General features: G+C 33.9%; 1 protein-coding gene and 1 pseudogene across 1 annotated transcript; both read left to right on the top strand.

Moving 5' to 3' along the window:
* On the top strand, positions 1-5,494 carry LOC21392269 (annotated as a pseudogene).
* A 2,179-nt stretch (positions 5,495-7,673) lies between these two features.
* LOC21392268 (5'-adenylylsulfate reductase-like 5) lies at positions 7,674-13,043 on the top strand. The gene is made up of 4 exons (XM_024166240.1): positions 7,674-7,980; positions 11,049-11,230; positions 11,866-11,990; positions 12,326-13,043. Exons 1-4 carry the CDS (start codon positions 7,816-7,818, stop codon positions 12,748-12,750), a joined length of 897 nt encoding a protein of 298 aa, XP_024022008.1. The 5' UTR covers positions 7,674-7,815; the 3' UTR covers positions 12,751-13,043.
* The last annotated feature ends 1,474 nt before the right edge of the window (positions 13,044-14,517 follow it).

Here is a 14,517-nt window from a genome sequence, read left to right as displayed (position 1 = left end):
ATGAAATTTAGCAGGTTGGTACTCTTTATGAGCTGGGAATCTGAAAATTGCCGGTTGATTATATTATATTTTATTTTATTTGCTGACATACAACTTTATTTCAAGAGTTCACCAGACAATTGAAAACATATTCTGTATACATGATGCATATATTTATATAATATGGTAGAGGCAATAGTTTATTAATTCTGTGAGGAAATAATGAAAATAAAATTTGAGAGCGAGTATTTATCAAACCAAAGTTTCAATAGCTAGATAGAATAAAAATATCAGTCAAAAAACTTGTAATTCGTGATTCTGATACTAGATTTTGCATAATTAATCGTCAAAATTTCCTCAACACACGACTTCAATTTTCATGTTAAATTATCAATATTCCATAACCAAAGAAAAGTATAACCAATGGAACATTAATTAATCTACTTTTAAGTTGGGATACATATAGAAAACAAACGTTAGAATGGAAAAGTATATATAACTAAGGGAATCTAAGGTCCAACAATCATTCCTCAGTGTGTGTGTATATATATATATATATATATATATATATATAAGAACCATCAAGGGCATAATTACGAAACAATTAGTGTCATAATATTCCAAGGATCAATTAATAAATTGAAATTTAGAAGATGACATTTCAATATTTTAATCACTTTCTAAGACATATAACGTGAAACATGTCCCTAGGAAAGGCAAAAACTCCATGTCCCTCAAATGTGCCATTCAATTAGGTATACCAGATGACATCCATAGTCATGGCGAGCCCATGATCTCTCTCAACTTATATTCGCTTTGCCAATCCACCAAAACAAAAACCCTAATTCATAAACCCTAATTCTCATGTGATCTATCGCCTCATATGTATCTTGATCAACTCCGGCTTCTTTGCTCTCTAAGAAGCCATCGTTGAGGAAACCGACCAAGTAAAATAAGGTTATGTCCTCACAAATGCTTCCAAATTGCTTCTTAGGGATAATCCCTTGAGTGTTACACCCTTCTTGTTGTCTATGCTTGACCCTATTATGACTAAGCCTTGGCATTCTATTAGCACTTGGATGCAAAGTGAGGACCCTACTCCATTTTTCACAACACATGGGATGGGAGTTTGGGACTATATTGTGCGTGATCCTACATTCGGAAATTTGTTCAATGAAGCGATGGCTTGTGATGCGTGATTGGTTGTGAGCGTGCTGTTCAATAAGTGCTGTTCGATAAGTGCATATCGGTGTTTGAGGGATTGGAATCCTTGGTTGATCTTGCAGGAGGCACTGGGACAGTGGCCAAGGCCATTGCGTATGCATTTCCGCACATAGAGTGCACTATCTTTAATCCACCTCATGTACTGATTTGCAGGGAAGTAAGAACTTGAAATTTGTTGGTGGGGACATGTTTGATGAAATTCCTCCAGCAGATGCAACTTTCATGAAGGTAACAAATATATGCACTCTTATAGATATTGTTGATCTGTAGTAATATTCATATACATTGATTAGTATTAGCTTTTGAGAAGATCTTATATATATTAATTGCACTTCATGCATGAATGCTTTTAAATATAATTCATTTAATCAATTTTACCAAGGACTTAAGGAATATGTCTAAAAAATGCTTGGGAGAGTCTATGAGCCTTCATCTATTAGTGTGTTGTGTCTTTATTTTAAAAGCATGAATTGTGGATGATCCTAAACTATAAAACAATAAATATTTAAGCCTAACTAGATAGGGCTGGCCAATAAATTTTGTTGGTTTTTCATGTATTTAAGTTGTGTGTGTAGGTATGTGTGTATATATACTATAGCTATAAGCTGTAAGTTCATCTATATATATATATATAAACTTTTCATTTATATGTGTCACTACAACAAAAAAAAAAAAAAAGCTTATTTGCGACGACTGAATGTCGTCATAAAAGAGTACATTGTCGTCGGTAATATTATATTTGCGACGACATGTCGTCATAAATTAGTCGCCGTAAAAAATTAGACGCAAATAATATATTTGCGACGACAAAGTTTTGAGATGTCGCGCTAATACATTAGCGACGACTGTCGTCGCTAATATATTAGTGATGACTGTCGTCGCGCATAAGTCGTCACGAATGTTCCGTTAAACATGTCGTTGATAATGACGTGTTCAGTTGTATTTGTGACGATATATGTCGTCGTAAAAGGGTTAGATGTCGTCACTAGTGATTTAGACTATTTGCGACGACCTTTTTCATATTTGTCGTCAATGTTTTCCTTTTTTTTCCCTAATTTCCTAATAATATTAATTATTAATATATAATTTAGAAGAAAATTTAAAAATAAAATAAATCAATAAAATTAATATTTGCTAATAAAAGATTCATATAAAAAAGTCAACACAATAATAAAATAAGTCTTAAAAAGTAAATTAATCAATCCATACAAAAAAGTATTGATAATAAGAAAAATAAAAACAGATATTTTAATCTCCTAAATTATCTGCATCGTCGTCCTCATTCTCGTCTTCTTTGTTTCCTTCTTGCGGGGCAGCGGACGAACCCATGGTTCAGGACGATTAAGTGGCAAGAAGTTAATGTTGGGATTCATCGTGCGCATGGCTTCTATTATCATCTGTTGGTTGTCGAACACTTTGCAATGCTCGACATAGATGTTGTTCAACCAGGTTTGGACATGCTGGGGCAAATTAATCAACGCCAACCCGTCTGATTGCGAAGCAGATGATGAGGTGGAAGTGCTTGACCGATTCCTCCATGGCAATGTCGGTCCCACTCCCTTAGTGTGTCCTCTGCACTTGCCCAAGACTTGGGACATAATCCCCTCCTCAGTGACCGGCATGGATGAACCTTTGCTAGCAGACTGTGTCATCTGCGTGGTTCTTTCCCCCTCCATCTGAGCCTACAAAGGTAAAGGAAATAAAAATGATAAAAATAGTATAATATGTTATGTTAAATATGAAAAAAATAATAATTTTAAAATTTACTTACAAATGCATGTTCCGCGTAAGGGTTGACAAAATTATGCCCATGACGGTGCATGTCACCCCAATTGTCAATTAATGATCCTAACTCATGGGTATCGGGATTTTCCTAATCAAGTTGAACGTGTTAGAATAATTATTAAGCCAAAGTGAAAAAAACTTAACAAGTATGCAAATTAATATTACCTTATCTAAACGATACTGGGAGTATGACTTTCTACCATGGAAGCTAGACCACTTTTGACTGTCACGGTTTTATTGATTTATAGCATATTTTTTCTAGTAATGATCATACATAAATTAGTAACATACTTAATAATTAAATAAACTAAGTAATCAAAAATAAGAAGACATAATGATATTGAACCTGAAAAGCAGGGGACGTAAAACGATCACAACAAGGTCCCCATTGCTCTAACTGTTTCTATTGGAAAACACTTATGGTTTAAACACCTCTGACACGGACAACTTGTACAACCGCTTTCATCAACATAGTCTTTGGCAATGTTGATAAACGCAGACAATCCTTCCCAATACTGATCAGACAACCAATTTTTCAGATGTATCCAACTCTTGTCAATTGGCATCTTGACTATAAAAATAATAACACATCTAATCATACTTCATGTTTCCTTGTGACTATATAATCACATTCATAAAGAAAGTTTAATATTTCATGTTTCAATTTTATAAATTTTATGAACAAGTTATTTTTTTATTATTGCACTCATAATGTTTATAATTAATTTTTAATTTCTTTCTATTAATATAATTAATTCTTATTAATTAAATTCTTAAAATTAATAGGTTTTAATAAGATTTCGACATTATAATGATATATTTTTCTTATTATCCAGAAATTCAAACCTGCAAAAAAATAGCTTTTAAAAAATTTCAACACATCATAACTGTAAGATGTGCCACCCAGAACAATTATCAAAACTTTTAATTTCAACCTAAATCAAATTATAATCTTAAAATTTCAACAATCTCAAAATTCATAATCTAAAATTCAATCTAAAATCTAAATTTTAAATTATATACTAATTCTAAAATCTATAAGGGGATGTTTGTTTCTTATGTTCGTTTCTAATTCTGAATCATGATTTATGATTTTTTACAGTGTTTTTCTCTCATAAAAAACACACAAAAATGAAAATGGTTCTGAATTGTGGTTCTGAATCTATGAACCAAACATCTACTAAATCAAACTTTAAGATTTATAATCCATAATTATACACAATTCAAATAACAAAAAACTCATATATTTTAAACTAAAAAATACAATAATTATAGAAAACTTACAAAATTCAAACCCACTGAAACGGGGGCTGTAACGGCAAGATAAACATGGGCATAGGGCGGTGGCGGCGGACTTTGATGGTGAGATTTTGAGATTTTTTGGATGAAAAAGCAAATAAAACTTATAATATTGTTGATTTTAAAGAGAATACAAGGAGATTTTGAGAGTTTGGGGTCAGAAAACCGGTGAAACCCGGTGAGAGGCTGAGAGAGAGAGAGAGAGAGAAGCCGATCGGAAAAAATAGAGGAGGAGGCTCTGCTAGTAGGCAACAGAGTTTTTTGTGACGACAAAAAAGAATATGAGTTGAGAAAGAGTCGTAGCAAATATAACTTAAATTATTTAAGGTTTAGAAGAAAGGTTCTTGAATTATTATTAGCGACGACACCTATAATGTCGTCGTATATTTTTTGGGGACCCGCCCAATTTTCCCGCCTTTTATTTTACTGAGGGAATACAAAATCACTTATTGCGACGACACACATTAATGTCGTTGCAAAAAAAAATTTGTCACCCGCCAAAATAATCCTTTTTGCTCGGAGAAAAATAAATAAATTAAATTGTATTTGCGAAGACAATAGTTAATTATTTGCGGCGACATGTGGTCGCAAATAATATTATTTTGGCGCTAAAAGTTCGCGCCAGACAAGATCGCCGCCAAACAAATATTTACGACGGCATGTGAGTTTTTAGCGACGATAAAATTTTTCAGTTTTACGAAAATATTTGCGACGATATATCGCCGTAAATATTTATTTATTTACGCCGACAATTGTCATCGAAAATATTTTTGTCGTAAATAGCCCAAATTGTAATAGTGTGTGTGTTTGTACTGAGTCCTATATATAAATATGGTTCTAGGAATGGTACTAATCGTGATTATCAAATATTAATTGATGATTGCATGTTTAACAAAGCAGTCGATATTGCATTACTGGAGTGATGAAGAGTCCGTGGAATTACTTAAGCGACGCAAAGAGGCAATTACAGGTAAAGGCGAAACTTAAGGTGATTATAGTAGACATGGTCGTTCTGGATAATCAAAAGAATAAGGATATTGATCATGATCATGATCATGATGATCAACTGTATGAAACCCAAGTCTTTTTTGATATGTTGATGATGGTTTTGCTTCCTGGCCGAGAGATGAAAGAGAAAGAATGGGCTAAGCTCTTTTCTGATGCAGGTTTAACTACTTATAAGATAACCCGCATTTTGGGTGTTTGATCTCTCATTGAAGTTTGTTCATAATGCTTGAGGCCACACTATTTGTGCTAATTAACACCACAACTAATTATAAAAGGTGGATTTCATATATGTGACTTATATTATGAGACGCACCTCATATTAGTCTGCAGTGTTCAGCATCATTAGTATCTTTAATATTATTCAATAATAAAAATTTTATTATACAATCTCAATCGTGACGAGTCAAAAGATGGGGTCTCACCTGATTTGTATCCGTGTCCACGACTTGGGACGCACACTATTTCTATTAGTAATGTTATTTTATATTGAATAAGTCATGGAGCTAGATAAGACGTGAAAATGAAGTTGAAAATCTAAAATTTCAGTATAAGAAGTTTATTCTAGGCAGATAAATAGATAATTAATTAAGTACCGGCCACTTAACAAGAGAGATATAGCAATAGCTACACTTTTCATGATCATAAATTCATAATGGTCAAAACTCATTAAGATTAAACTTAAGAGAGTGTTAGGACTTACTTATTTGAAACAAAGAAAATTAAATAATATAAGTAAAAAGCTAGATTATGATCAAAAGTATGCCAAGAAGTAGAATTAGATCAGATAACATACATTACAGCTTAGATTTAACTCAATGTTGATACATTGCAGTACGTATAAAAGTAATGAGAGTGATTAATGTGGGTGATTAAAGGATTTTTAAAATTAAACGACACCCTTGTTTGTTTAGCGGGTTAATTACTAAAAATTTTCATCTATTTTTGACTTTTTCTAAAAAATAACTTTTCTTTCTTAAAATTGGAAATCAATATAAAATACATTGAAACTTGATATTTACCCTTTTTAACCGATTAGCTTTGAGAAAGTCTCTCTCACTCTTTTTTACGCAGAGTTGGGGGCATAATTTTTAAACTAGTTTACAAAAACTTAATCAGGGATTTTTTTTTCTTTGTGAAATTAATAACAAAAACTTCTCCTCTATTTTAAACTAGTTTAACAAATAATTTTTTATTTTTGAATGCTATATAATTTGAAATAAAAGCATATGTATTGATTTAATTAAGAAATAAGACAATTAATGGGTTATAGTTAAGATAAAAAAGTTTTTCATGTTCCAATAGTCAAACAAGCATGAACCAAGATGTGATGTTTTTATCAATATTTCCCTTTCTTATGATCTGATAATCGTAGCACATTGGTTTTAGTCTTAACAAAATTCTAATTATATATGTTTACCATCAAAATAACAAAAATTAGATTAATGAAAATTAAGTACCTGACTTACTAAAAGTACTTATTTCAAAAGGCTCAATCACTTGATTAGTTCTAATCTAAAAAATAGAAATATATAAGTTAATATTAAGAAGTAAAAATAAAAGAAACTCCATTTTAAAGAGTATTTTAAAAATTGCCCTTTCCTTTTCTTCTGATCTGCAGACCATAACACATTGGTTTTAACCTTAACAGAGTTCTAATTCTACATTACCATCAAAATAACAAAAATTGGTCAAAACTCTTTTTCAATTCAAACAAAGCACAAAGAAGATTTCCAAAACTCGCTATTTTTGTAACTTGATCTCGAACTCTTAATTTTAGCAGTCAGAATCTTAAAACGAGAAAAAATAAATAAATAACTTGTTATAGTGCGTTTGGTTAGTGTATTCATACTATGATTCGAATCATAGTTTATAGTTTATTACAGTATTTTTTCACACAAAAAACACACATAAATTGAGAATAATTCTGAAACTATAAACTAAATCTTAGATTTTAATTTGTCAATCAACAAAAAGTTACGGAATATTTATGCAAATTACTCAAAAGGAAAAAAGAAATTAAAGGAAGAAAAAAAAAGGGAAAAATGAAAGAAAAAGAGGAGGAACGAAGAAGGAAACAGAGGTAGACAGAGACAGCAAACGCGGTGTTCAAATTCTTTGTTTAATTACCACAAAAACAAAACAAAAAAACTAAACCAAAAAAACTAAAAACCAAAAAACTAAAAACTAAAAACTAAAACAAAAACGAAAGCGAAAACGACACAAAAATAATAAATATAAATATAAATCGAAATTCCAACACCAACCCTGACTGACCAACCCCATCCAAACTCGTTACCACTTTCAAATCCCCATTTCTTCTTCTTCTTCTTCTTCTTCTTCTATTAACCAAAAATTTTCCCACTTTCCAATTTTAATTTTTTGGGTTTGTTTGTGATTATATATACTTTTCTTTTTGGTCCATTTTTCTTTGTATAATCTTTCTCTTTCCCGTTTTGCCCCTCGTGATCCTGCGTATTCTCTCTCCGTACCGTTCATTCTTCTTGTTCTTCGTCGCCGTCCATGGCTGTCTTCGTTCTGTTACTCTGTATTGTGATCTTGTCTTCTTCTTCGCTACAATCGGTTTCGTCTTTGGCTCTTTGTGGTTTCGAAGACCCGAATTCTTGGTTGCTCAACGAAATCCAATCCCGATGCCCGCTGTCGGTCTCCCCCAATTCGCCTCTTCAGGTGCGTGAATTTCCCGATTTAGGGTTCTCCAATTTTGCATAATTATTTATGTCTGAATTAGATGCTTCTTTTGTTGATTGCTGGGACTGTTTAATTTTGCTGTTAATTTTTTTTTTCCTCTCTTCATGGGTTTTGGATTTTGATCTTTTGTTTGGATTCTGTATTTTATTTTTTTTTAATTATTATTTTTTTAGTGGTGGGAAAATTGGAGAACTAGAGTGCAGATGTGTTTGGAAAGAGGGAAAGAAAATAGGAAAGAAAGAAAAAAGTATGTAACTTTGATATGGATTCTGTGCTCCAATCATTCTTTCTGACTTTAGGAGGATCAAAGTTGAAGTCTTGCGGATGATTTTGAATTTCTCACCCAAAAATCCATTTCTACTTCAATCCCTCTTAGCAAACAACTATAGGTCTTAAAATCCACCCACTAGTCCTGCCACTTTTCCCCCATACCGAATAAGGGGTAAAAGGTTATATAATGGAGGAAAGGATGATGTTTTGATGTCGTTTTGGTTGGTCGGGGGTGTAGGAATCTTTGAGCATGGTGGATGTTGGTAATGGCGTTTCGATGCCATTTCACGAGACGAAAGAACAGAGAAAGAAGTATAATGAGGTGGAGAGGAGGCTTTTTTAGGTCGATTATCGATTCGGATTTTATTTTTAATTTTGCAGCCATTTGTATTAGTGTTCAGTATTCATTGTTCAGATCATTCCGAATAGCGAAACAACCTATGTAGGGTCCCGGAGGGCGGGGATTTATATTACCCTTCTCCAATAAAATTCCACTCTATGCTCACTAATAGGAAATTGAAGCTATTTAAAGTTACAGATTCTCTTTCGTCTAAATTACATAGGATGACCAGTGAACATTCAAGGAGTACCCAGTTTCTTGGAGTTTTAGAACCATGTCTCTGACATTAATCCCATCCCTCGGGATTACTAATGTATCTTCTCTGGCATACTTAGTATTAGGAACTGCCAAATGGAGGATGAGATATGTGGCTCATCTATATGCTCAAAATGAAGATGGCATGTCTAGTATCAATTGTTAGATAGCTGTGATGATAGTTTAGGACTTCAGTATATGTTTTGCTCAAAGTACAAGTTGCTGAAAAAGTTGTCCAAGACTCCGAAGTGACTCTTTTGTTGTGATCATACGCAAGAGAGCTTAAACGTGCTCTCGTGTGGAACCACTTTGAGATTATAATGCGCCTGGTTCAGATTATTCCTTCATCTTTACGTTATTTGTCGCACTGTCGTAGATTACCTTGTTTGACTTGAATTCTTTGGGACCTGAGAGCACTGATGGAGATCGTGTGATCTTCAATGGTTGATGGCTTGTAATTCTTTTAGCTTTCGTCATGTGTGGAAGGTTATCTTGTTAATTTTGCGGAATAATCTTATATGTGATTTTAGGTATTTCCTTGTTTGTTTTAATGGTTGAAAGTAGTTCTACAATATTATTAATGCCATATGCATAATCATTTTGTTTCCATCTTGTTTTTTCATGAAGAAACGATACTATTCGTACTTATTGTTCCACATGATGCTACTGAGCAGTTTGTTAATGTGGGTTCCTAGTTCTTACACTTGGTAAACATCTGTATATTTTTTCCTCATTGAAGCTTCTTTGAAGTTTTCTTCTAGTTTTGACTTTCTTGTATCATCTTTTTTTTACTTTCATTTATTTCAAGGAAGATTTATTTGACTAGGTATTCTTCTCTACTCTATATGCAGTACTATATAAGTGTTACTTTTGCCTTTCTATTATTTTTGACTACTTGGACTCTTGGTTCATTAAAGAAAAAGGAGTGCTAGATGATGGGTGCATAATTGGTACGCAAATGCTGAGGGCATTCTTGTTCTTTGTTTCTTGTACTAATGGATATGCAACTGAATTAGTTAAGCATGGTTTATTTATACGCCGTCTTAAACTAGGAATCACTCCTAGAAGATATCCGATGATAGATAAAGGAAAATAGCTTAATTGGGGGATGCTCTGGACCACTTCAATAATAAATGTTGTGTCATAAAGTTCTTTAGAGCCCTTTTGATTGGAGGATTCGTTCTCTGATTTGAATCATGGTTCATGGTTCGCTACAGTATTTTTTTCTCACAAAAAACACACGTAAATCGAAAATGATTCTAATCTCATGGTTCTAATCCATGAACCAAACGGACTCTTAATAAGTACTATAGTTTTGTTTGATTCATAAATTTATTCTTCTTGATCTGTCATTCAACTCTTCTTCACCGATGGAGATTGGAGAATTTCATGGGTTTTGGTGGGAGTAGGTTGGACAGATTTTTATGGGCACTTTTCACTTTTTAATAGTGCTATGTTTTCATATATGTTACGGTATTTCATGAAGCAAATATCAAAGACTTAATTATTTAGATTAACTGCATTTTATATCCATAGTCCATACATTAAAATGGGAAAGAGAAATTCATTTAGACCTACAAATTAAAAAGGATTCACGTATGAATGAAAACTCACCTGATAAACAACAAGATATTTTAGTTGAAGAACAATACAATGTACTTGTTCCACTCTGCTTTCTTGTGTATTTGCTGTATGTTTATATACCCTCTATGTTTTAGTTCAATTCTTTCTACTTGCCACAATCAGAATTTTGTAATATCATAGGAGTATGTTGAAGTTCCAAACTTGGATGAGGATGTGGTGTCCAATTATTACTCTTCGTTTTCTTGAATATTCCGTAAAACACAAACCCCACTCCATCCTACCCCATGTTTCGATATTTGTGATTGTCTTTCAAATATTGATTGTCACAGGGACGTCTCTTAATCTCTCAATATAAATATGGATATCTATGAAATTTGTGTGTGGATAGAGATGTAGATAACTTTGTGTGTGTGTGTGTGTGTGTGTGTGTGTGTGTGTGTAGAAAATCAAGGTGCTTCCTTGAATTAGAAATCGGGATAACTTTGGATTCTGTATGTACAAGCAGATTAGAATCAATGATTCCCAAACTCATAAAAAATAAAAAATAAAATTTGATTGTTTTAAGTCATTAATATATGGGTTTTTTTTTCCCCTCCAGGTGACTGGAAGCTTCCTTGATAGAACTCTGGCATCTAAACAGAGAACTGGATATACCTCCATCCTCTTTTATGCTTCTTGGTGTGAATTCTCGCGCAGTACATATCCAAAATTTGAAGCCCTCAGCTCCATGTTCCCTCAAATAGAACATTTGGCAGTTGAGGAATCTTCTGCTATGCCAAGGTGTGAAGCTACTAACTTGACCTGCTTCCTACTTTGTGATGATTTCCTGGCAAAAGATTGAGTAATCACTTGTGCTTTCATTTTAGAGATAAGCAAGTAGGGAGAGATGAGAATACAGGTTAAACACTGATTTCGAAGAATGTCAATGAAAATTTTTTGTGCTTTCTTTCGTGTTTTTCTCATATATAAGTTGCTTCCTAAAACTACTTTCTGTGATTTTTTTTTTTTTTCATCTCTCTTATTCTTATGGTCCTTGGGCGTTCTCCTGTTGGAACTTGTAGGCAAATTTTTTTCTTAAGTAATTCAACTTTGCTGCATTTCACCTTGGACCTTTGTTGGATGTTGTGTTAGTAAATTTTTGAAGAAACAAATTAACAAAAGAAAAGCAAAATATTCCATAAAGGGTTTCTTTTCTTATAAATATGTTGAATTGTCTCCTTACTAGTATGTGGCTTCTATTCTAGCCAACCAATTTACTCTAATAAAACTACGAAAATAATGACTTAAAATTGATGTGGTGATGGTCTAGTATCTAAACTTATATAGCAATATCAGATTTTTTTCTCTTTTATTTTCTTTTTTGAACTTGCAGCATTTTTGTAATGCCTACTTCTCTTGCTGTGTGTTTATTGCAGCGTGTTTTCAAGATACCGAATCCATAGCTTGCCTTCGATAGTAATGGTGAACCAGACATCAAGGGTGCGATATTATGGCCCGAAAGATCTTCGCTCCCTCATGCAATTTTATGAGAAAACCACAGGTAGGTTCTCCTAAAGATGGTCGACTTTTAAGTTTAAGTTTAATTTTAATTTTTTATGTATTTGCTCATTCTTTGCTAAGATCAAGATGGTAGAAAAAGCCATGTATAATCGCTCTTTTAGTTTCCGATTGATGTAGTCGAATAATTTTATTTTGTGCTGCCAACCATGTCCTAGTTACATTTTATTGATCAACAAGTGTTACCCCCAAACCAAATCTGAAAAGCGAAAACTGCAAATGTGCCCAAGTCTTGTTCTTCATTCATATCATAATTCTAGACAAATAATAGATTGTGACATGCATTAGGCATTCATGTTTTCTTCTTCTGTGTTTCAGGACTTGAACCAGTTCAATATCTTGATGTGGATCAGCCAAACGGCTCAGAAAGTGGTGGAGAATCCGCAATCCAGTTGATGAATGGTTCGGCACTGAGAGCGGAATGGAAGAGGGAACCCTACTTTGTTTTCTCTATATTGTTCCTCTGTTTGAGGATACTTGTAGCCGTATTCCCAAGGGTTCTATCTCGGCTCAAAGCCTTCTGGGTCTCCTGTGTTCCTCATCTGAACTTGGGGATATTCGGAGAGACGAGCCAGATAATGGGGCGCATCAGCCACATGATTGATGTTAGAGGTATTTGGATGAAGCTGAGACAATGCAAGACAAGGAATTTGCATGAAGGTGCGAGGAATGCTCGGGTTTGGGCGTCTTCTCTGGCTTCGGTCTCTTTGGGTGAGTCTTCATCAGTGAGATCATCACATTAGGAGGGCGGAACTGTAGTGTTGTACAAGGCAGTTGAGGGTGGTAGGAAGGAGCTTTATTGATCAGAGTGTGTACTATAAGAACTTATGCGGGTGCTGTTGCGCCGGATAGTCTCCCTCTCTCTCTCTCCCTTTCTCAAAATTTTTATTTGTAATGATGATAGCTTAAGCTGTTGTCCTTGTTTGAGTTGGTTTTTTGAGATACAAAGCAAACAAGCATGTAAATCTGCAAGGTCTCTTTTTGTGTAAATTATTTTGGCTTTCTGGAGGAACATCTCTAAGAATATTAACTCCTCTCTCTCTCTCTCCTCTTAACATCTCTCTCTCTCTCTCTCTCTCTCTCTCTCTCTTAACATCTCTCTCTCTCTTATCATGTCTCTCTCTCTCTCTCTTAACATCTCTCTCTCTCAGTCCCCAAGCATCGGTGCTAACAATTACGGAATAGATATACTTTAAAACAAATAAATAAATTAAAGATCGTTAGGCTTGGGAGTGGAATTGCATTATAAACGCACAACGTTTATCGAAATGCGACATGTCCAACTTTTTTACACATACAATCACCTATTTGACATGATTAAACAACGAAATGTCGTAAAAAGATACGAACTTAAAACGACTTGTCTTTTAAAAGTTGGACGTGTGTCGTCTCATTCATTAAGTTGTGAAAGAATATGAATACCGACCATTAGTTGTTGTCCATGTGGAAGTGCAAATTTCCTTCACGGAGTAATACTAATACATATCCTACGTAAACGACATCAAACTCATCACTTGCCAAAATGCAAATTCTCCGCATAAACCACTGTCCGTTTGAAAAATTATTATGTGCCTTTGAAATTCGTTCAAAATAATTTTATTTTTTGTATGGAAAGGCTCAGAGATTGAAATTTTCTACAAGAATGCACATCACAAAGGGGATTTTGGATTATGTGCACTCGGATCTTTGGGGGGCTTCTAGAGTTGTCTCATGGTGGAGCCAAGTACTTTATATCCATTATTGATGATTTCTCCAGAAAGGTATGCCTTATCTACTTTTATTGAATGGAAAACGTTTGTGGAGAATCAAACTGGTAGGAAAGTGAAGAAACTTGGGACAGACAATGGATTGGAGTTATGCGCTGATGAGTTTCATGCCTATTGTAAACAAAAGGGCATTGCTAAGCATCATAATATTATTGGAACGCCCTAACAAAATGGATTGGCAGAGAGGTTTAATAAGACCATATTAGAGAGAGTGAGATGTATGCTCTCTAATGCAAATCTGTCAAAGTCATTTTGGGCAAAAGCTATCAAAATAACTGCCTACTTAATAAATAGGTGCCCTTCTACAGCTATTAATTGGGAAACCCCTGAAGAAAGGTGGTCGGGTCATCCACCCAAATATGAGCATCTAAAAGTTTTTGAATGCATTGCTTATGCTCACGTTAAGCAAGGAAAATTAGAGCCCAGAGCAAATAAGTGCATTTTTCTGGGATATCAAGAAGGGGTCAAGGGTTACAGGTTGTGGAATCTTGAGCCTAACGGAGCCAAAGTGATACTAAGCAGGGATGTAACTTTCAGAGAATCTGAGTTCTACAAGAAGCAACCACAAACTATGAGTACAGTTGCAGAGGAGTCAAATACCGAGAGAATAGAAGTGGAGGTAGAAGCCATTAAGACAGCAGGAGGAGTTTCAGGATAGGAATATGTTGGGACAAAGGTTATTATAATATTATTAATAAGTACTAAAAAATGAAAACAGAAAAGTAAAAATAACTTTTAACTGTT

The sequence above is a fragment of the Morus notabilis genome, unplaced genomic scaffold (assembly GCF_000414095.1).
Source record: "Morus notabilis unplaced genomic scaffold, ASM41409v2 Scaffold140, whole genome shotgun sequence".
NCBI classification, from domain to species: Eukaryota; Viridiplantae; Streptophyta; class Magnoliopsida; order Rosales; family Moraceae; genus Morus; species Morus notabilis.
Note: the sequence above shows the minus strand (reverse complement) of the source record. Positions and strands in the feature narration are given on the sequence as shown.